The 23,733-nt window shown below is 38.5% G+C and overlaps 1 protein-coding gene across 3 annotated transcripts in view; it reads left to right on the forward strand.

The window, feature by feature from the left end:
* Positions 1 to 23,733, forward strand: part of ntrk3b (neurotrophic tyrosine kinase, receptor, type 3b) — a 221,752-nt gene that overhangs the window by 35,097 nt on the left and 162,922 nt on the right. For all 3 annotated transcript variants that reach the window (XM_005913047.3, XM_005913046.3, XM_005913048.3), the window contains exons 2-3: positions 1,535 to 1,609; positions 6,564 to 6,635. In XM_005913047.3, coding sequence (XP_005913109.1) covers positions 1,535 to 1,609; positions 6,564 to 6,635 — 147 coding nt within the window. The remainder of the gene's footprint in view (positions 1 to 1,534; positions 1,610 to 6,563; positions 6,636 to 23,733) is intronic.

Below are 23,733 nucleotides of genomic sequence, written 5' to 3' on the forward strand. Positions count from 1 at the left end.
ATTTATTTAAATTTTTACTTTTTAATTATTTTACCTGCATTTTTTAATCACTCTTATATTTAAATGTTCATTTGCTATTTTATCTAGGGATTGAGAGTAACGTGGTTTCTATTCTCTGTATGTCCTGTACATGTGGCAGAATTGACAATAAAGTTGACTTTGACTTTGACTTGACTTTGACAGAGTGAACTTATCCATTTAACCAGTTTGCATTAATATCTGAAATTTCCTATCTCCTCTTTGATATTCCTTGCCTCATTCTGTATTAACATCAGAATGATACATATTCTGTCTGTAATATAAACGCTCATTTACTGTAAAAATATCACACAACAGTGTCACTCGTGATCTCATTGCCTACTGCTCCCATCTGGCACCCAAAAAAAAAAAAAGCTGGCAACCCAGTTAGCCATCAATAAAGTCATGCACAGCAGGGTACCAGCAGTGCTGGTTGCATTTGGCAGGTCTGTATCCTCCCCGCCACAAAAATCAGGTGGTGCACCCCGGAGCACAGGGCTCAAATAAACAGAATGTCTTAGATGCTGCTTCATAATTGTACACCAGATGCACAAGACCCACAAGATATACTGAAGCTCAGGTTTTGCCAAAAAACAATTGCAGGAATGTTATTTTCCTGCTGTTGTTATAAAATACAAGCTGCTATGTGATCACACAACTCTTGGGCTTAGACTGCATGATTGTGTTGTGCTTCAATGTTAATGGATTTGTGTTTTTTAACACAACTCCATGTGTCTGAACTGTATATGGACGTAGATTAACAGCTAAAAACCCATCTTTTTAAACTTGCTTTTAGTTGATTTTTATTTTTAGGTTTTAGCTTCTGTGAAGCACTTTGTGATTTTTATCTTGAAAGGTGCTATATAAATAAAGTTTTTACTTACTTTTTACTTACTTAGATCAAGCCAGTTGTCATATTTTCACCACTTCTTTAGCTTAAATGTCAAATTTCAAACCTGTGACATTAACCAAAGTTCCCATGAGCTTCCAATCTTATTTTCTTCACTCTGACACAAAGCAATAAAACCTTTGCCATGTCCTCTCCTTCATCTCCTCATTTCCCCCAGCTCAATTGAAACCCTAACAAACAAATCATTTATAAATGCAGTTTTTTTTTCCTGAAGCTAATTTAAAGCCACCAGCTTCTCCTTTTATCCCACCACATAGACATCCCCTGGGACTGTGATAGTATTAGCAGAAGTAAAGTCATCTGCTGTGTTTATTTGCTGTGTCCCCCTCACACTTCCCCTCACAGAGATTAAGGTTCAGAAGCTGCCTCCTGGCAATTAAATCTATCAGAGGGCAGCAGAGAGCGCTCTGTCAGAACTGTTCCAATAATTGCAGTTTAAATGAATATGGATTCAGAAAACTTTTGACAATACACAGCTTGTTAATTTGCAACTTGCGACTATAAAAAAAAAGAGTTTTCTTCTGTCATGTGTCCTGGTTTGTTTTTCTTTTCTTCTAGGATGAACCGGAATATCTCATTTACAATTCTCTTTCTCACTGTTTACAGACATATAGAGAACTGGACAGGATTGCAGACTCTGAGAGACGTCGATATGGAGCTCTACACTGGACTACAGAAGCTGTGAGTGTTGATGCTGTTATCTGTGGTGGTGGTTGTGACAGTGGGGTGAGAGACACTTCAATGTATTTTAGTCCTGCTGTGTTGCAGATCTGGAAAAGCACAGTAGAAACTGTACCACTGTTAATCCCTGTTTTCCATCAGGTTGCCCGCCTGCTACTGCAGAGAGGCCGCGGTTTCCTCCTAGCGATCAGTGCAGTAATTCACCTCAGATCCCAAGTTGCAGCATCTGGATTAAATGTCACATACTTCTTTGGGGGCAGAGTGTTAGAGAGAAGCATGGGTGAGGGGTGTCTTCCGTATCCTAACACTAGCTGATGCTTAAAGAAGCTTTTAATTCTTGACAGTCACACGCTGGTGGAACATCCCCTTCGCTTTGCTTAGCCACTGATCAAATAATGCTAAAAAGCAGCAGGGAAAATTGAATTAGGAGTCCCTGCTGTAGCATTGTGGGTTTTTTTTATTCTCATCTCTTCACATATTAAAGCAATGTTACGCTCTTTTCCTGCTTTGCAACCATGCACTATGAGGCCACATCCTTTAATTTCTCTCACCTCTTCCACTCCCCAGCCTCCTATTCCTCTTCATTTTTCCCCCACTCTACAGAGAATCGCATTCTCCTTTGCCCTCCAAAGTCAGAGCTGGCCTCTCCCCTGATCCCCTTGATCCCTTATCAGGGAGGCCAAGTGCAATATCTCCACGGCTAAATTAGCATTTTTCTCATTACCACTGCTTCTCTCCTGCTGCCTTGTCTAGGGACACTGGCTCCTCCCCACCTGGAGTTGAGTTTTCACAGGGAAAGCTGTCGCGATGCTGCCTTAAGGGGCTGTTAATGGTGTGCGGGATAAGAAGGGAAAAAGTCACTATGGCATACCTTCCATCATCTTATTTTGCATGTGACCTCATCATCACCATCTTTATTTGAATAAAATGAAAAAAAATCTTCTCTGTCTAAAGCACAGGAAGCTGCTTGTATTCCTCAGCACAGTTATATTCAATATATATACATTTATATTCTTACATTTACTTACCTATAAATAAACTAAAAGTAGACTACAGAGTAGATTAAAATAACTGAAATGAGTTTTGTTGTAGCACAGTGAACACTGTAGTTTCGTGTAATTGACTGGATTCATTTACTTTATAAGGCTTTTGACATTCATTATTCAATCATTTCTGAAACAGCAGGAACTGTAGCTTTTAGCAAGTACTTCTCGTATATGGAGCTAATTTCCTACCAAAACAAACAAAACATTTTATAGATGCCTGACTATTCACTAACAAACCCAAAGTGGTCTTCAAAATGAAAGCAGCATTAACAAATGAGTGCTATTCATTTTGCACGTACTGTACAAAATGTCCCTATCGAACCAATGCACACCATATTTCAAAGAAACCACACTTCAGAAACAAGCTTATCTTACAGGTACGACAAATATCATACAAAGGAAAAACAAGTATTGTGGATTTTAACGTAATCTTTCTGCTGTTTTATGTTGAGGATTTGTTCGAAACAATTCACTCTCCACAGCAGCAGCTATGTTTTTAAGTGTTATTAAATGTTGTGAGGGCAGAATATTATCCAAATAATGTAATTTTATATTTAGTGCAGCTGAGTGGGTGAACTTTTTTGAAAGGCTGACATCAAAATACTTTATAGAAGCCTTCTGCCAACTTTTCATTTTGTTAACCAGCCTCATGAGCTCACCTGCGTTATTTTTCTGCCCACATATGCAAATCTGTTGTTGGCTGCTTTTTAATCTGCAGTCCACCTCACCTCAGACTATCTCAGTTGAGCTCCTATGCTTCATGGTGGGAAGGACCTGATGGTTTTGACCTAAAAGTCTTAAATTTGGACTCATCAGACCAAAGCGAAGATTTCAGATGGACTTTTTAATCTTTTTCTTGGTCCCACCTGACTAGTGATTTCTTCACAGCAGTTTGAACACGACGTGATGGATGCCGTATTTAGGCTGTCTCTTTCCAAACAGATGATCTGTTTTGCTACCGGAAGCACTAATGGAATTTATTGATTATAAGGTGGCAACCTGTCCAGGGTGTAGCCGACTCCTCACCCCATGAAAGCTAAACTGTTGCCCCTCCCTGTGGATAAGCAGTTAAGAAAATGAATGGATGAATCCACTGATCCTCCCATAGGTTTTGAGGTTGTGCTTTAAGAAACTACAGTATATTGACATTACATAATAATAGTCTTTTTGCTTTCACTAAGTTCAGGTGTTGGATGTAATATGGATTAGTAAAGTGTCTGAATGCAGTGATTGGCTGTATGCCGACACATTGTCAGCACACCATAAACTGAAGAAACTTCACCATTTAACTTTTAACAAGACTCGCTTTATATTGAAAATCATTTCAGGTGATGAGTTAATGATGCTGGTTAAGATGCTGTCAATAGAATCTGAAAAGAATCAGGAAGAATCTGAAAAATAAACCATGCTTTACTTTGTTTGCACTTTTTCATTATTTAGCTACCATAGTGTTAGCCTCAGTATAATCCGGATTATTCTGCAATGTAGCAAATATGATAAAAACAGCACTGGTGTAATGTTTACTGCATTTACCAGACTCTGCAAATGCAGTTGTTACTTTGCATCTTCCACAGGCATCTACACCTTACAGTAGATTTCTTGCTGCCTCATCAATGTCACAAAGGAAGCGTTGTTGACAGTTACATGTTCAAGATAGGTTTAAAGCACCCATAATTTATACACTTCATGGAAAAAAAGCATGCTTTTTAATTTTTTAATTCAGGTGACATCAGTCCCATTGCCACAAGTATACAAAATCCAGCACTTAGCTATGCAGTCTGCTTAAGGCTTTGTGAAAGAATGGATCATTCTAAAGAGCTTAATGAATTCAAGCGTAGTACTGTAATGCCATCATTGCACCAAGTCTATTTGTGAAATGTCTTCCCCTATTACACAATAGGTTGTAAGTAGTAATTTTGTAAAGTGGATGCATTTAGGAAACACCTAACTAAGCCACAAAGCCACGTAAAGTTACACAATGGGGTTGCTGTTTCCTGAAGTGAATAGTGTGAAAAAGTAACTAACGCTGTACTTACAGACCTCCTCTGCCATAAACATCAGCAAAAAAATGTGTGTGCTGAGAACTTCATGGTATAGGTTTCTTTGGCTGAGCAGCTTCTGCTGGTGTAATGTCGAGGTGGTCCAGTACTCTTGCCCATATAGGTTAAATGTTTTGGTCAGCTCTTACTGCCTTTCATTTAGTTTGGTTTTATTTAATTAAGTGATAAAATAAAAAAAATTATAATAAATGAAAACAAATGATCCTGCGGCATTATTTTTCATGTAATGAAATGTTTTAGTGTGCTAAAAGCTGAAAATTTCAAATCTAGCAAACATTAAGGTGACACACATGCTTTAGATTACACTGGTTACTTTGGATGTTTTCTTCCCATCCACATTCACTACTCAAAGGCATAGAATAAAGCACTGAACAGGTGAATGTGGCTCGTAGTAAAAAGTGCTCTGAGTGCTCAGTGAAAGTAGAAAAGTGCTATACGAGTGCCAGTCCATTTACTATATCTTTGGTGAAAGATTCGCTGGAAAATTGTGGGTTTTTCCCCTTAAAAATATGTGAAATTTTTTGTGTTCCATAATTTTCGATCATACTATCTCAAAATTCTTTTCTTCATACTTTGAGCCACAAATCACCACTTCAGTGACACACGTGCAAACCCAGCTTTCCAGTTGTATTTCTGTGTATGCAGGTTAATGGAGATATTATTAAATTAATGTTAAATGTATTTCTAGTTACATGGTGAAAATCTGCTTTTTCTGTCTTTTGATAGTGACACCCCAAAATTTACTTTGTAGAAACCTTTAGATCAAACTTTATCTCATTTACAGATTTCCATTCTGCAAGAAATATGTAATCAGTTTTAGATAATATCTTGTTTGCATATTTAAACATAGATTCTTTTCTGAATGTATTTAATACAAAACATCATTTTCACCTAAGCAATCGACTGGGGAAGTTTCCTGGTGATATCCATTAGGTAAATGTTTACCCCATTCACCTGTAATGTCTCCATTTAATTCACTGCTGTTTAAGGAGATAATTGTGTTGAGTATAAATGCCTTTGCTCCAGTCATTACTGCTGGGAGGACAAAAGCAAAAGCAGTACAGTCATCTGTGTATATGGTTGTGCTAATTTAATGGATATGAAATAGAAGTCGAAATATTGCTGTTCATTTTTTGTGAGGGAATCTATTTGTAAGGAATTCCCCTAAACTCTTTGAAGGACCCTTTGAGGTCCCAGAGCCCCTCTTTGGGAACTAGTGGGCAATGAATCACCGCATCCTCGCCAAACACCACAGAGGCATGATCAAGCTTGTAGAAGGTAATTGGCGCCAACAGCTGGATGTAATCAGCACACAGCGTTATGAGGCGCTCACTGAAGACGTCAGTGACGTCTTTGGAAAGAGACATCTGTGATTACAAGATTAGAAGTCATTACCATTGTAGCCCAGAACAGTGGTTTCCAAACTGGGACGCTGGGAATTCTTGGAGTCGTCGTGAAGAATCCACTGGGTCCGCAGCAAAATGAGTATTAGTTTAATTTGACTGTTAGCACAAGGAGGGAATGCATGTTCTAACCAGAGGTTTCAGTCATTTCAAAGTAAAGACACACAAGTTCACAAATCTTTCATCAAATGGCGCATCAAAGTGAATTTTCATTTGGCTGTCAGCTCTGCGGGGTGTGCCAGAATACAGATAAATGTTTAAATATGAAAAACTGGAAAAGCTAGAACCCTTCTTGTTACAGTGCACTGCTATGGTAAAACAAACATGCAAAATGACTTGAAATGGACTGCATACAGTCGCATGTGAGCATACTAGGAAAAAACAAATGTCTTTTTTCGCAGGTTTCCACACAGTCTGATCTGTATTTGATCTCTTTTCATTTCAGAACTATCATGAATTGTAACCTGAAGTCTATCCAGCCTCGAGCGTTTGCTCAGAACCCGCACCTAAGCACCATGTGAGTAAACACTCCATCTTTGAGACCATGTTTCCTGTGCCATGAAAAGATTTATTATGTTATGTGACGTTTGACAGCTTGTAGTCGGCTGTATGGCTGTAGATGACTTAGTGTTAAACAGCAGATGATGCAATTGATAGAGGTTGGCTTCAGGAAAATTGTGGCATTGCCATTACTGTCGCAACTGCTGCACATCTTAAATGAGACATCCATTATTTGCTTTGGATAATTGGATTCTTATCTGCCCCGGGTTCTTTGTGCTTCGGTAGAGCAGCATGCCGAAGACGCAGTTCCATTTAGTCTGCACTCGCCAAATGGACAATTTGTCCAGGAGGCCGAGCATCAGAGAGCTGGGCAAAGAGCAAAGTAATTTCTTTAACAAAGGCTGATGTGTCACCATATGACAGCCTGTTATTCCCCAATTTTCCAGGAGTAAACACGTTGAGGAACTCACTCACAGTATTTTACCTGAACACGCTGCCATTTGCAATTTCCAGTCATCGACTGATAGGCAGCTTGGTCTCTTTTCTATGACTGCTGTTAGGCTTAAATCTGTGTGTGTGGGAGAGAGAGAGAGAGACAGCAAGTAGCAGTTCATAATATGGAAACTAAAAATGCAGCATTTTTCATTTGAGAACTTAATCATACCTGTTACTGAGGCGGAAAAATACTGGTTGGACTATGCTGTCATACAAGCTGACTTTTTGGCATCTGAGTATGTGTGTGAGTTCCTGGGTGCACACACTTTTGTCTTTTTAGTGTGTAGACTGCTTTAAAAAATGTTGACATTACTGGTGTCTTTATCTAGTTAGGTGTTTGGTTGAGCTAATCGAGCCCATCAACATTTAATGAAAGTTATTTAAATCCTGCCTTCACTTTAATTTTCTTTCGAGAAGATGGATTTGCTTACACAAGACCGAAAACAAATAAATGATTGTAACCTTCTCACCTCTTCCTCCATTTCTCCCGCTAAAAATAATTGCTGTGCAGTGGTACGGGACTAAAAAAAGATAGAAGAGGTGTAGAACGCATAAAAGAAGAACAGGTGAATGAATATTCATGCTTCTTTCCCTTTTATTCTCACTTATGGTGTAATATAAATAAATGAGTGTGAGGTTCAGACCCACAGTGATAATTAAGATGCAAACAATTTGAGCTAACATCAAAATCTCACCAGAGATGTGTTAATTAATGTGTGTCTTGAAAAAGCCTGTCCCAAATATATTTTGAAATTCTATTACGTTTCCAATCCAACAATCTATAAAATGCTGTTTGACAAGTTTTTTTTTTTTAAAAAAACCCAAAAAAGCAAGTGTTGATCATGTTATTTTAGCCTCCGGTACATTCCTACTGTTCCTACATGGAGGCATTTGGATTCCAACCACTGAACACCCCCACTTCAGGCAGTCCATGACAGGCCTCTATTGTGCTCTTGTTAATGCAGGTGGACAGTTGCTAGGTGACTCTGAGGATGATGATGTCAAAGAAGATTAATTATTATGCCTGTGCTTAGCCTCAGAAGACCGACCTCATTGATGTCTGTGTCAGACAGGTCTGCTCAAAGCCCAAGCCATCAGACACTCAACTGGTTGCTGCTTTGTGAGGAGAATTGAAGCTATTGTCTTCATCACATGTTCAGGCCAAAACAGGCTCAATTAGTCACAGCGAAGATATCATTAATCCCGTGTGCTACAAACGTGATGACTGTAATTAAAACCCACCCTAGTTATGTTCTCTTTTCAATCAGTATTCTTCTGCTCTGTTTTTGAAGACGTGTAGCGTCCATTATTTTGCATGTATTACAGTATGTCTTGGTGAAAACGAGCACATCAATACAAAGAGGTGGGATCATGTTTACTTTTTTAACCATACCAAATCCAAACAAGATACATGATAGAAGTGACATGGGTTGCACTGGTTTAGTACCTTTGCTTCACAGCAAGATGGTTCTTGCTTCAAACCCACTGGCTGGCTAGGGCTAGGGAGTTTCTATGTTCTCTCCTTGTGCCTGTGTGGGTTCTCCCTCTTCCCATAGTCCTAAGAAATGCATGTTAGGTTAAGTGAGCGTGAATGTGAGCGTGAATGATGCTTCTTGGTCTAAGCCTTGTGAAACCGGCGACATGTGCAGAGCATACCTTACCTATCGCCCAATGACAGCTGAGATAAGCTCTAGCTTGTACAATTTAGTTGATCATGAATTGTAAAAGTGCTTCACAAAACAGATGGAAAAAACAGAAATAACAGAAATTGAAGGAATTGATAGCACACTGGATATATCTGCTGAAGTGGATCCTCCAAACATTCCCATGTGTAGCGAAGTTATAAACTAGCTTATTATGTGCATTTATAGCAGATCGGCGCATCAAACACCTTCCACATTTGCTTTAACTTAGTAAGGTCTGATACCTGTGGCTGTAAAAAGAAGTCTATATGTATAATAAATCATCTTAGTACTCCCTTGATTTTTGACCTAAGTAAACACATTTTCTTATGAGTTTTTGTGTCAAACTCTAATTTAATGGTTCATTTAATAAACATGTCTTGTTTTTAACAAATGGTTACATCTAGATTAAAATCAGCAATAAAGCAGGGTACTTTAGGACAGGGCTACTTTGTAGTTGACAAGACACTGCTGTATGAGCATGCAGTGTCTTATATGAAGTGAAAAATGCTGCTGAAAACACCCCACAGCAACAGCGATCTTTATAACAGCTAGTAAAAGTATAATACAGCTTTAAACCATGCTGGTCTGAACTGTGTCCACCTCTTTCAGTAGAAATGAATTTAGCTATATTTAAAATCCTTTCCTGTGGCATTGTTTATTTTCCTAACAGCACTTGTCAAAGCATCAGTGTTGTCATTGTGAGGTGACCTCTGTGGGCCCTCTATATTTTATGTGAGCCCAAAATAAACCTAATTACAATATACCATAGCCTGTGAGAGTGCTTTATTCTCATCAGTGGGATTCTGCAATTCATAGCAGAGGTCCAAGAGATTTTATCCATGAGCAACCAATGCATTCAGTAGCCCTGCAGATTACTGATGTGTCCTTGGGCAACACATGCAGTCCTTAATTTCTGCTAAGACGATTAAGACGAGCGCTTCAACTGAGCGACATGTAGGTAAATATAAACTGTGCAAGGCTCCAGAATGTGATTAACTCTCCAGTATTAAATATGTGTAACATCGACAAATATTTGTGCAGCACTTTGAATTAATGTGCTTACAAGACATAAACATGAAATCAACAAACTGTCATAACATTTACATTTTAAACATCAAGCTGATGCTGGAAAAATTTACAATTAGTGGTACAGTTAAAAAACAACAAAAAAAAAAAGATTTCCAATTGAACATTGCATAAGTAAACTAAGTGTGACCCAAAAATTATACAGCATGGCGGGGTGGTGATGAGACAAAATATTTAATCAATGTATTACTGACACTTACAGTGCTTAACAAATTTAACCACCTGCCATAAAAACAAGACAGAAGAAAAATATAGAAATAAAATATAGGAAAACTATAGAAAAACTAGAAATCTATAAAAACTAAAAGTGATATTATTTATTAGGAAAGTTCAAACTTGTGAGTCAGAAATGAATCAAGCATAACAGTCAAACACTAAAACATGTTTTTTCTGTTCATCACTGTAAATAAATAACTAATATGGCATCTTAATCAAAACATAATAATGTGCTTTACTGTTTTTTTCTTTTAAAAAAACACTATATTTGAAAAATTAATAGATAACAATTAGGGGATAACAATAATAATTATATATCACAATATATCATATCATAATATGATTTTGATTAAAGTGCTTGGGCATATGATGGGTTAACCATTACAGAAACATAAAAAAAAATGATTTTAGTAATTACCAGTACTGTTAATTGCAGCTGTGGCATAAACCTTACACTGAGTAGTGATCTTGCGTTTCCACTCTGTGGTCTTGAACACTACTTCGCAGGCAGAAATCGTATCTCTTCAGCTGCACTCAATTCATTTAACTCAAATTTCAAAACCCGCTCAATTCTAATTACTCCTGGAGTACCCCAGGGATCTGCCCTGGGGCCTCTTTTATTTATCATCTATATACTTTATCTTGGTCATGTCATAGATAAATTAATTCTTACTTTCCATTGTTGTGCTGATGGTATCCAGCTCTACCTGTCTACTAAACCTACTACCACTATCACACCTGCTCTCATCTTCTCAAATAGCCTTATCGATAAAACGGTAGTTCTCCTCATTGGCATCAAATCCAACTTGTCTAAATGTAACAGTTTTTCACTCCCCATTGCCATCCTTGCGCACACCTTGGTTATGTCCAACACTGACTACTGTAACTCTCTTCTTATTGGTCTTCCTCTCCTATTGTTATTTATTTAATTCTTTCTTTGTTTGGTGAGTGAAACTTTTAAGTAAGCCTCATATTCTAGCCTCTGAGGTCAGTGAGGTCAGATTTATGATTACACCTCCCTTCATCTTAAAATAAACTATCTTCTGTTTTCCAGAAAATACAGTGGCTTGCAAAAGTATTCGGCCCCCTTGAACTTTTCCACATTTTGTCACATTACAGTCACAAACATGAATCCATTTTATTGGAATTCCACGTGAAAGACCAACACAAAGTGGTGTACACGTGAGAAGTGGAACGAAAATCATACATGATTCCAAACATTTTTTACAAATAAATAACTGCAAAGTGGGGTGTGCGTAATTATTCAGCCCCCTTTGGTCTGAGTGCAGTCAGTTGCCCATAGACATTGCCTGATGAGTGCTAATGACTAAATAGAGTGCACCTGTGTGTAATCTAATGTCAGTACAAATGCAGCTGCTCTGTGACGGCCTCAGAGGTTGTCTAAGAGAATATTGGGAGCAACAACACCATGAAGTCCAAAGAACACACCAGACAGCTCAGGGATAAAGTTATCGAGAAATTTAAAGCAGGCTTAGGCTACAAAAAGATTTCCCAAGCCTTGAGCATCCCCGGGGCACTGTTCAAGCCATCATTCAGAAATGGAAGGAGTATGGCACAACTGTAAACCTACCAAGACAAGGCCGTCCACCTAAACTCACAGGCCGAACAAGGAGAGCGCTGATCAGAAATGCAGCCAAGGGGCCCATGGTGACTCTGGACGAGCTGCAGAGATCTACAGCTCAGGTGGGGGAATCTGTCCATAGGACAACTATTAGTCGTGCACTGCACAAAGTTGGCCTTTATGGAAGAGTGACAAGAAGAAAGCCATTGTTAACAGAAAACCATAAGAAGTCCCGTTTGCAGTTTGCTACAAGCCATGTGGGGGACACAGCAAACATGTGCAAGAAGGTGCTCTGGTCAGATGAGACCAAAATGGAACTTTTTGGTCTAAATGCAAAACGCTATGTGTGGCGGAAAACTTACACTGCACATCACTCTGAACACACCATTCCCACTGCCAAATATGGTGGTGGCAGCATCATGGTCTGGGGGTGCTTCTCTTCAGCAGGGACAGGGAAGCTGGTCAGAGTTGATGGGAAGATGGATGGAGCCAAATACAGGGCAATCTTGGAAGAAAACCTCTTGGAGTCTGCAAAAGACTTGAGACTGGGGCGGAGTTTCACCTTCCGGCAGGGCAACAACCCTAAACATAAAGCCAGGGCAACAATGGAATGGTTTAAAACAAAACATATCCATGTGTTAGAATGGCCCAGTCAAAGTCCAGATCTAAATCCAATCAGTCAAAGTCCAGATCTAAATCCAATCGAGAATCTGTGGCAAGATCTGAAAACTGCTGTTCACAAACGCTGTCCATCTAATCTGACTGAGCTGGAGCTGTTTTGCAAAGAAGAATGGGCAAGGATTTCAGTCTCTAGATGTGCAAAGCTGGTAGAGACATACCCTAAAAGACTGTATGCAGCAAAAGGTGGTTCTACAAAGTATTGACTCAGGGGGTTGAATAATTACGCACACCCCACTTTGCAGTTATTTATTTGTAAAAAATGTTTGGAATCATGTATGATTTTCGTTCCACTTCTCACGTGTACACCACTTTGTGTTGGTCTTTCACGTGGAATTCCAATAACATTTATTCATGTTTGTGGCTGTAATGTGACAAAATGTGGGAAAGTTCAAGGGGGCCGAATACTTTTGCAAACCACTGTAGTTAATATCTGATAACCTAATTCAATGATGCTGAGTTCAGAGATACCAATAAAAAATTCAGTCACATACACTTTTATTACAAAATGCAAATGACTTTTTTTTTCATTGTATTTCAGTTTCCTTAACACAATTTGCATGTTTTCAGAGGTTTCTTTTAAATGGACAGAATGACCAATCAGTAATTGCTGCCATCCCAAAGTGGATAACATTTTAGGCTGGCTTTTGAGTTGTCAATGAACAACCTACACTCATCTGCATCATACTCACAACCTATTGCTCTCAAAGGATTTTCAAAGAATGGAATAAGATCCTTCTCACGATGCCTATAAAAAGAAAATTTAGATGCTAGAGCAAGGAGGTTTTTCCTCGCTGAGGCTAGACCCAAGCGACTCAGTTGCTTCCTTTGGCAGATCAAAATCTCGTACTAAATCATTTAGCTCTGACAGATGAGGTACTAGAAGACAACTTTTTCAAATCTTCATCACTTTGCATCTGGAGACAAAACATCATCATACTCATCTCACTCCTCATCTAAGCCAGTAACAATGGGAGGTGGTATTTCATTTAAATGTGTTACTGGTCTCATTGCTGATGGCAGGTTAGGGTAAGTAAGAGATTATTTGGTTTTGGAATGGTATCCAGAAATATTGACTAAATAGAAGTAGCAGTCATCAAAGTGTTTCAGTGGCTCCCTTTATTCCATTGGAATATGAAACCCTAGCTTTTGAGTTCGGCTTGTCTTGGTCGACCACAAATATGCCAAGCAAAAAAAAAAGAAAAAAGAAAAAAAAAAGCTGCAAAAAAACATCTGGATCACACTTGCAAGTGCTAATAGTGAAACATGCTATGTGCAAAATAGAACAAAATAGATATTATTGTTGAAATCAGCAAACCAAAATTAGGGAAAAGAGTAATCAAGCGTTAAATTTCATATAGCAAATGTGATTTAGGGCAGTGGAGGAAATCACACATCAGCATCACCTGATAAGGATTTTAAAGTTCCTTTTGCAAAGGATTTTTAGGTTGTAATCCTGCAAAATGACTCACTGGTTGTGCTGGTGCATTCGGAACAAAAAACAGCAGGGATGCTTCTTGAAGTTGCAGTAAAAGTAGAACAGAAGATGATCAAACTAATCAGCATTCTACACCAACAGCACAACCTCTCGTTTAAAGTGGCTAGATTGTTTTGTTTTGATGGTGATCTGACAGATGTTAAAGTACCACCCATGAGTGTAACATCAGTTTTTAAAGCTGACCAGACAGGACTTCTGTCATTAGTGGATGAGAGAGGACATGGACCAGAATGCGATTTTGCTAATTGTTCAACTGTGTGCACTTAGAGGACTTCAGCACTTCAGTGTGCAACGCTGTTGTATTAAATGCTTGTAAGTATTCTTTCTGTCATATGGCAAAAGCAAAACCATAGGAAATATAAAGGAACAAATACACCAAAACAGTTTTAAAATATTTACATTTTTTATTAGGCTTCTTTGATTATAATATAAAAACAATAAAACCATTCTCCAGTTTATTCACTTAAAGTCACAGTTCTTAGGTGGTTGCTTCAGCTTAGAAAATAGGCCTTAAACATGAATGCGTGTTAGTCTGCTACTTTTGGAACGCAATACTCCTACCAGCACATCTAACTTTATTTACGATGTTCTGATATTTCAAACTTAGAAACAAAAGCAATAATAAAGGAGTAACAGAATGCATTAATAATTTATGGGCACTTTGTTAACTTGTGGCTATGGTTTGCATACAATATTACTACATGCAGTTTTTAATTAGTCAATATTCAAGTTGAGGTATACAGTTCTGTAATTTCTAAAGGCTTTGAGTGTAATGGGCTTTTTCCCAGAAGGTCTGTGTCCGATTTGAGAAGTCTCAGCCCAATCAGTTCAGGAAAATGTGCTGATTGTGCAAATTATTGGAACAAGTTTCTATGTTATTTAGATAAACATAAAAACTTTCCTCTGGTGAAGCAGTTTAAGAATATCTCTATGGGATATCTGTCTTCAAAAAGACAACTCATCAAGTAAACATATTACTGTGTTTGTCTCAGTGGCACCAGTGACGCAGCAGCAAATCCCATCTCACCAATTGTTGTGGCTGGAGAAACTCATGAAACGGCCTCAATCCTCTTAAGTACCACAAAGGGACATTAAAGGAACAATCAGTAATATTTTGCACTGTTGTTGCAGATAATGACAATTTCCGGTGCCAGCAAGTCAACGGTTATCAATGCCTGCTGATATTCTGAGCTTCGAAAACAAGCAGTCACATCTTGACTCCATATTTCATCACATGCATGTCCAGCATTTGCTCCCCTGATGACCCTTGACGTGTGTTACCACACTTAGCTCAGTTTCATTCACCAATGTATGGATAAATATGCAACAACCATACACAAAAGAAGTTAATTTGCTTGGCAATTTCTCCTCTTAATTTTACACCACATAGGATTGTTTTAATGTTTCTAGGCAGCCACTTATTCTATAAATAATGTATGAATGACACATTATCACATTATCATAGCTGACTTTTTATTCATCTTCTGCTTCACTTCACGCCATGAACAATATTCACCTGTAACCGCAACTTTTGAGTGTGTCAGTAAATACTGTAAAATGATGTGGGGAAGTCTAAAACGCATAGACATGACATACAAAATTTTACTTAGTAAATCACTGAATATAGGCATTTGTTACACTACCCATTTCATTATTTTTATCTTAACTTATAACGCCGCTTGAGGTGCACTCTTATATAACTACCATGTAACGACATCTAATATATCTATATTTGTAATGGTATATATACTTCAGGCTACAGTCCCACACACCAATACAAAGATAATGAGCACACAAACACGATATTTCAACTGTGACTCTACTGTAGATGTTCAAGAAGAATTCTGTTTCTGTTACCTGTTGAAGATCGGGTTCTTGTTGCTTTGCTGGGGTCAGCAGATATTCAGCTGTTGCAACACTCAGTCTTTTCTTCTAGGTTTGTGTTAGCATGCTGCAAGATTGTGTTTTCTTATCAGCAATAGATAGTTGTTTCTATCCAGGATGCATTTTGCACTTTACTGTAACTTTCTTCTTCTGGTTTGTGACCCCCCTGGTAACCACTGTTTGCTAGAGAAAACTGTGTATTCCCTAACCTGTTAACAAGTGCTTTGCAGGAGGTTCCAACAGCAGCGCACAACTTTTACTTTAAAAGCAAACATTCTCGACTTTGACAAAATGCACAATTTTCCCTATTGACTGGAGATCCCCTGGGAAACATGATACATGGTGACCTGTGTAACTGATGCCTTAGTCAGAAGCATTAGGCTAATGAAGAATGCATGCTTGCATGTGTTGTAGTTTTCATAACATGTATGACACTTAGCTAAAAAAAAAATCCATGGGCCTGTTGTTGAGGGTGACATGTACTGCAGCATATACAGTTAAACAACAAGAGGAAAATATTCCACATAGTCTTGGGTTTATTTGAAATGGATACACTGGTTATGTCTGTTGTGATTGCTGCAGTGGCCTGTATTCGTTTTAGAAAAATAAATAAATTTGAGTAGTCAGAGTAGGCATGCTATGTCACTAGCATGGCTGTTTTTCATGAAACACAAGGATTATGGTTACTTCCTTTCCTTTTAGTGCATTTGTGTTTAATGGGCTTGACTGATATAGTAGGAAAAAAACAGGCTTTTGAAATATACTGCATAGACATTATCAAATGGCATATTCAAAAGTAAATTGAAAGAAAGGATAAAAATAAAAGATACAAAAGATATAGTATATGATACAGTATAGTATAATATAAATAAATGTATAAACAAGTACAGACAGGTTTAAATCAGGAAGCATGAATAATTAAATGATAAAATAATAATGCTAAATTCCTTGTTTTGTTTTATGGTTAAAAACAAATGATTTACTGGCTAGCCAGAGTTGTTGTTTTTTTAATGCATATTTTATGCCTATTTTATATGAGCTGACAGTTTTTGAAGGCGATAGGAATTTAGGAGGCTTGTTTCACAGCTTAGCTTAGTTTTGATCCTGTGAACACTAACCAAACCTGTTCCAGATAACCCAAGGGGTCTGAATGGTTCAAAAAGACTGTTCAGTGCTTTATAAACAAGTAATGGGATTTTAAAATCCATCCTTTGACACACAAGAAGTTAATGCAGTGATTTAAGATCTGGTCTAGCTAGGCCACTCTATCGGTGTTGGTGAAGACTTGCAACAGCATTGTGGGTTTTTTTGTGCTTTTATCTCTGGCCAGCTAAAGATAAAAGTGCAAACATGTTTTTACATCCCTTGTTTAGAGAGACATCCTTTACCTCTTGTTATTTTTTATGGTGATGAATTGATGTGCTTTCAGTGAAAAAAATAAAAACTAAATGGTTTATACTTTATAATTTGGATAATATCCCATCCATTTGAATAATCTACAAACCTGGTGATGATCGGCTCACTGAACAGAAATCAGTTAACTTCCCAGTGCCTGGTCTGTTTATTTCAAGCACAATTAAAAGTTAAAACAATCACACTCACTATTGTGTTAAATGAATTAGTAACAGAAAAGCAGGGTGTCTGGGAATTTACTCTAACTAGGAACCCTAAAAGTCCCCTTCAGCAACTCCTTTGTGAGTCTTCAAAACACATAAAGTGATATAAAATGATTGTGCAGGTCGTAGACCTCACTGACTATACTGTGTAAGGACTTGTCAGAAAGCAAACTCCCCAGAGCTTTCTGTGGAAACACTCCACATTACACAAGAATATCAACAGTGCACTTTTAGATATTAAAAAAGTGAAAAATAATAAATCACAATGCTAAAGAATTTTTAAAGCAGTTCCCTGGACAATAGATTAATAAAAATGGTTTAATTTGGATATTTTGACATATTTTACCACTTTTAGCTCAAATATTACAATTATTCAATATTTTTTCTATATCTATTCAATATGAATTACTAACGGATATGCTTTGTGGTGTTATTTGCATTCTACTTCAAACAGAATCAGATATATAGAAAATTATGGCATAGCTGAATAAAGGATACACCTAACTAAGTGTACAAAATCACTTAAACAGACTTTAGTCTTCAATGTCCACACTTACTTCAGAGGCACATGAGGGAATTAATTCCATAGGTTCTGTGTATATGCTGTGAGATTTACCCTGCTTTTAAAACTAATGACAGTTTTCATTGTCTTTCTCAGGTAGTGTGACCAAAGCAATGAAGCAATGTGAGGAAACGTCTCATAACTCAGATATTCAAAACTTATATAAACGTAAAATTTGCAAGTGAATCAGGGCCTCTACTGTATGAGTAATGTTGTTAGAGTGCTTTATTGCCTTTTTGGTTCACTTAACATATCAAGTAGCCCAGCAGAAACTCTGCAGTGAAGCAAGGTGATTGAAAACTAGTTTTACTGAAGCCACAAATCACTGTGGAGCTTGATGCTTGATCGAGACCCCGTGACATCACATTAGCTCACCATCCATTCATCCATCCGTCCATCCATCCATCCACCTCTTCCAGCTGTCAAAGGATGAGAGACAGTGTACAGAAATACACTGTTAACCCCTCTCGCTTAACAAGAAACAAACCTGTCCACGATTTTTTTGGTTAATACACATTCTTCAGTGGTAGCAACCAGAGATGGGCAGTAATGTGTTACCTGTAACGCGTTGCTGTAATCCGATTACTTTTTTCAAGTTACGAGTAAAGTAAGGGATTACTATTGCAAAAACGGTAATTAGATTACCGTTACTTTCCCGTAAGCACGCTGTGTTACTGCGTTACTAAAACCGTGATTTTTTTGCAAGAATGTCTCATGACAGTGACGTAAGCAAGTGCGACGTTCGTGACAACAGCTGTGTGCAGATCAACAATGGATAAAATATCGAGTGCCGGAGACATTATGAGCGTGCAGCGTTTAAAGTGTGGAAGTACTGACCTTATTTTGAGTTTGATTCCATAAAAAGTGACAAAAACTTTAGCGTCTGTTGTGCGTGGGAAGAAAACTTCTTTTTACATCGAAAAAAACCCCTAAACTTCCAAGCAAGCACCGAGTGCGCAACGATGTAATGGGAAATTCACAGAAACCTCCGCCTACCCAACTCCTGCTTTACAGGTGAAAATAGAGCAACAGGACCGCTAGTCTTTGATTTTATTTATTTTCTGCTGTGTTTTACTTGCATCTATTTGAAAGAGTGAGTGTAAACACAAAAAAATATTTTATTTTATGTGCTGGAATGTGCAGACGCTTTAATCTCCTTCAGAACGTTCTTTTCTGAGTTACATTACATTGCAAAGCGGTCACAGTGAAGAACATAATTTGGTGCCATGCAGTTATATTTTAAAGAAGGTAATTCCGTTAACACAAAATGTCAGTGGGACTGTACCGTGTTAGTGTTGTTATTTTTAAATCGTAGTTGTTTATTGCCCGCGATAGCTCATTCCACCCACTTCCACACTTGCACATTTCGAAGTGCCAAAAAACTGGTGATGTGACCCTGCTTTACTTGTACCCAGAATAGAAACACCACTTTTTCTTCTGCTGAACTGGACCAGTTGTACTTGCTGCATGTTTGTGATTTGACCTGAATGTCAGAGGACACTGATTAAGAGTATATGCAGTGATCAGCTACAACATTAAAACCATTAATAGGTGATGTGTTGTTACAATCCAGTATTCTTTTGGGGAAAACTTGTGTCCTGGCATTCTTCTTCAATGAGAACTGACACATATGCCCTTCCCTTTCCAGTAGCACAGTGTGCTCTGCTGTAGTGTAGAAACTTCTCAGGAATGGCCCAAGATGTTGAACTTGCCTAATGTGATTAAAGATATGCTTTGTGAGCAAATCACAGAAGGCCCCAAATTGCAACCCGCAGGATCCACAGTATCCTATGGCAGTATCCTGGTGCCAGACACAATAGGACATCCAGAGGTCTTGTGCTTCCATGCCTTGATGAGCAAGAGGAGCTTTTGCAGCATGAGGGTGACCTGCACATTATCAGGCAGGTGAATGATTATCCTGTTGGAGAAGCCTTAAATGAAGCACAGCATTATTGTTGAAGCCTTCCTCCTTAAAACAAAAATGTTTAGCATTTTTTATCAAACCTCTGTTATTAGCTTTGTTATAGTATACTGAACATGCGTATTTTTCCCTTGTCAATACTAATTCTTGGCTGAAAAATGTTCTGAATCTTTACTAAATATGAATATGTTGTTTTTGTTATTTATTACTTTATTTTCCAGCAAAACACAAAACACAAGTCATGAAGCAGTTATGGGTTAAACTGTGCTAACTGAACACTTATTAGTATGATTAAGACAGATAATGAATGGATTTTACCCTAGCAACATTGGCTCTACAAACGGCCCACACAGCAACACGCTGTGTAGGAGTTGGTGTTATGCAATGGTCACACTACAAAGTGACATTCGCTTTTCGCCTTCTCAAGAGAGCCCTCTGATCACTCTGATTTCATTGAAGTCACTTGATTTAGCTGTGAAATTAAGCTGAAAAGTCCTGGCGTCTTTTGTATCAGTTCTAAAGTATCTCCAATCAAAATTATTACTTGCTATTGTGAACACATAATAGTCTAATCATCAAATATAATGTAATCTACAAAACCAGTTTTCTCATACTCACATTTCATACCTTTAGCTATAAATCTTGGGCAGGATATGCCAAGATTGGCAGAAGGAACAAAACTCTGTCCTCCTTCTTTGAACTGCTCCCTTTAGGGACTGCCAGGGCAGATCATAACCCTATCTCTAGCATCGTCATTTATCTCACACCAGTCCTCTGCATGCTCTCCTTGTCTGCAGTTAAAAACAACAAAAAAACAAAACACCTAGTAGCGTTTTTAAAGCTCACAAAATCCATTCTGCATTTCTTGCCCAGGAGCCCCTTGAGGTTGCTCAGTGAGCTGTAGAGTTGGTGCTGGGTGCATTTTTTTCTGTTTGCCTTTATTCATGCTAAGACAAGCTAACTGGCTGCTGGCTTTGGCTCCATATTGACGGTACATAAATAAAACTGCTATTCATGCTGTCATTTCATTTCAAGAAACCAAATAAGCTCATGTCCTAAAATAATGCACTTTTCTTTTCAAATTTGTCACCTAGGTGTAAAACAAGGAAGCCATAATCTTTACTGCTAATTAATACTCTAAAACAATAGCTGGCTACTAGTTAGGTGAACACCCATGAGTGTCATTCCAGCAGCTGTTCTTTTTGGTCCCTCTATGTGTGTGGGTGTGAATAACCTACGACTTTCATCTTACGCATGTTTATCCTGCACACTTAGCACCAGGTGGAAATGAAGGCAATCAGGAAAGGTGCCACTACAAGGTCTTGGGTTTTCAAATCATCGCTGCCACTGCTGAGTCTAGTTTTCTCTTTGATGCTGCTGGTCAGCCAGGCATTGCACGCCATGCTTGTCCACACCTGTGTCAAATTAAAGGTCAGCGTCTGGATAGGGAGGCGACTCTTCTCTTTATTCCAGTGCAGTCAAGGGAGAGGCCCGGTAAATCTGGAGGGAACGTTGTCACCTGGGAGTTGGAAAGGTCACTCCCCACAGGGAGAGGGAAGTGGAGAGACTCGCTCTCATTAAATCTTCTTGGCTATGTCTTTTTTCCCCCTAAATGTCACTTTCATACTCGGGTCATCTGGCCAGCTAGCCTGAGACCACCTTTAATTAGAAGTCTGATTATTCTCTGTTTATTTTGTCAAGGCTTTTAAACTCTCTGCTTTCTCTTCAACATTCCTTAAAATAGACTTCCTTTGCTTCCTCCATGTCTTTTAGAAAGAGTTACTTGTTCAGGTTTTTCAGCTAGCTTGTTCACCTCAGGCGGTGGCTGAGTTAGATGAAATGATTACCCAGATGACACCTGCAGTCTCTGTTGTATTGTGCCTGGCTCCTCCATGGACTTATAGAGGGGTGATCTGAAAGTTACAAATGAATGCTAAACCATGAGTCACTGTCTGTGTCAAGCAGCTTTACATTCCCACTCAAGGCAGTTAGCCACCGCTCTTACCAAGAGAAAGCTGGTGGGCTTCAGTGCAACACTGGAGGTCATTGTGACTAAATGTGGTGCTGTCATGACTCATATGCTGTTGAAGGGATTGAGCTTGTGACCTTTTTTAGTGAGGTGAGTTCTGAAGCCATAATGCTAGAATGACTAGACAGGTGAAATTTGAAATATGCATGGAATCTGTGCCTTTTAGCTGGTCTTCAAGCCAAGAAAAGATGCTTTACACATGTCAGATTTGTGTAAGGAAAGTTGCTGATGAAAGGTAAACTATCATTTATCTTGTCATTTGGAAACCTGAACATAGTGACGAAAGGTATGAGGAAGTATTGAGATGGATTTTCTCTTAATGTACACAAATACTTCAATAGAGACACCAAGTTGTACTGGAGAGCTCACAGGGTGAGTTTATGTATGTAACAGTATGAATCTCAAGTGGGGTGCTGTGAAGATGCGGCTTCCATGCTGAGCGCATGTTTGCAAAAAAACCAAATTAGTTCTCTGGTAAAGCTAGTGACGGCTTTAGATGGTTTATTAACAAGTAATGCACCTGCTATTGCAGCAGCTGTTTCGATCTGTCGCTGAGTCTCTGTCACTGGAGCATGTCATTTCATTCGTTTTCAGTGATTATTGAACAAAGCCTCATTATGCCATTTTATGATAAAACAGCTTTTGTATTCTAAAGAAGGAAAACGTTTGAAGAAGGTAGCTACAGTTGCTGCAATTACAGTGTATTAGTATGTTTTGCAATGCATTTTATATCCCTTATTTATTCAAGTAAAATTATTGTTGAGATTAAAAATCTTTTTTTTTTTTTCAAGAGTCACTGACTAGAAAAGAATTAAAATGCATCTGCGTTGATTGTTACTACAATAAGAAATCTACTACTCGTCTCCCATGTGATACGTTTAAATAACCGTTCAGCCGTGTTTGCAAAGCTGTAAAAGTGAGTTCCGGATTGCGGGATACTTTAAATGTTTTGCTTCTGTGGGAGTGATCATATGACTTTTGATCCTTTAAGAAATGTAGAACTGCTGTTTTTCTGTCCTTTTTCAATTTAGCATCACTCTAGAGGAGGAGTTCCTCCTACACTCAGGCTGAACCTTTTGAAGGCTAACACTGTTCATTCTAGCGGGCTTTCATTTCCATCAGGATATGTATGCATTATTAAGTTGGGTGTGTGAAACATATGCACCGGATGCACATGCTTTTATTGTACTGCACTGCAGAACTCATCCTTGAATCAACAGTAATTTAGAAAAGATCCCTCTCTAACGGACCCTGTCCACTGTGCTCTGTGTGGGCGAGTTTCTGCTTTCCGAGTGTGTTAAATTGGAAGTTGGCGTTGCTCTGTGGGTAAAAGTTGCGTGGACCTGATTTCCTCCCACAGGCCGCCCTGCCGCTTCACTCTGCCAGGGCTGACGCCATGTGACTGTTGGAGATAACTAATGGGGAGGTGAAGAGTACTTCAGGATCTCCCTCTAAGAGTAGACTTCATAGTAGACCACCCCCGCCATTTGTCAAAACCTCACCACCCACAATGCACCACATGAAATCACTCTCCAGTGTGGACATGTTGTTGCTTTGCCTGTGGGTGAACTGAACTGGTGTTTGATAATGTTGGTTGCCTGGATCTCTGGTTGGTAATTGTCAGTGGGGGTAATGGATTTTTCCAATAGAAAACTTGGGGACTTTTCAAGAAAACAAATTGCAAACTCAGTGTCAGAAACCCACACATTAGATTCGCCAGCTAAACAGGGCATATAGCAAGGCTTATTTCCCAAATGTGGAGGTTAGAGAGAGCAAACAAGCAGTTCAAATTGAATCAGCACATTCATAAATTCATACCGAGTTCAAATTTACATTCCATCCTCATGCTCTGGTGCTCGGAT

This window comes from Haplochromis burtoni, unplaced genomic scaffold, assembly GCF_018398535.1.
Source record: "Haplochromis burtoni strain Fernald_Lab_line unplaced genomic scaffold, NCSU_Asbu1 Contig_2, whole genome shotgun sequence".
Taxonomy (NCBI): domain Eukaryota; kingdom Metazoa; phylum Chordata; class Actinopteri; order Cichliformes; family Cichlidae; genus Haplochromis; species Haplochromis burtoni.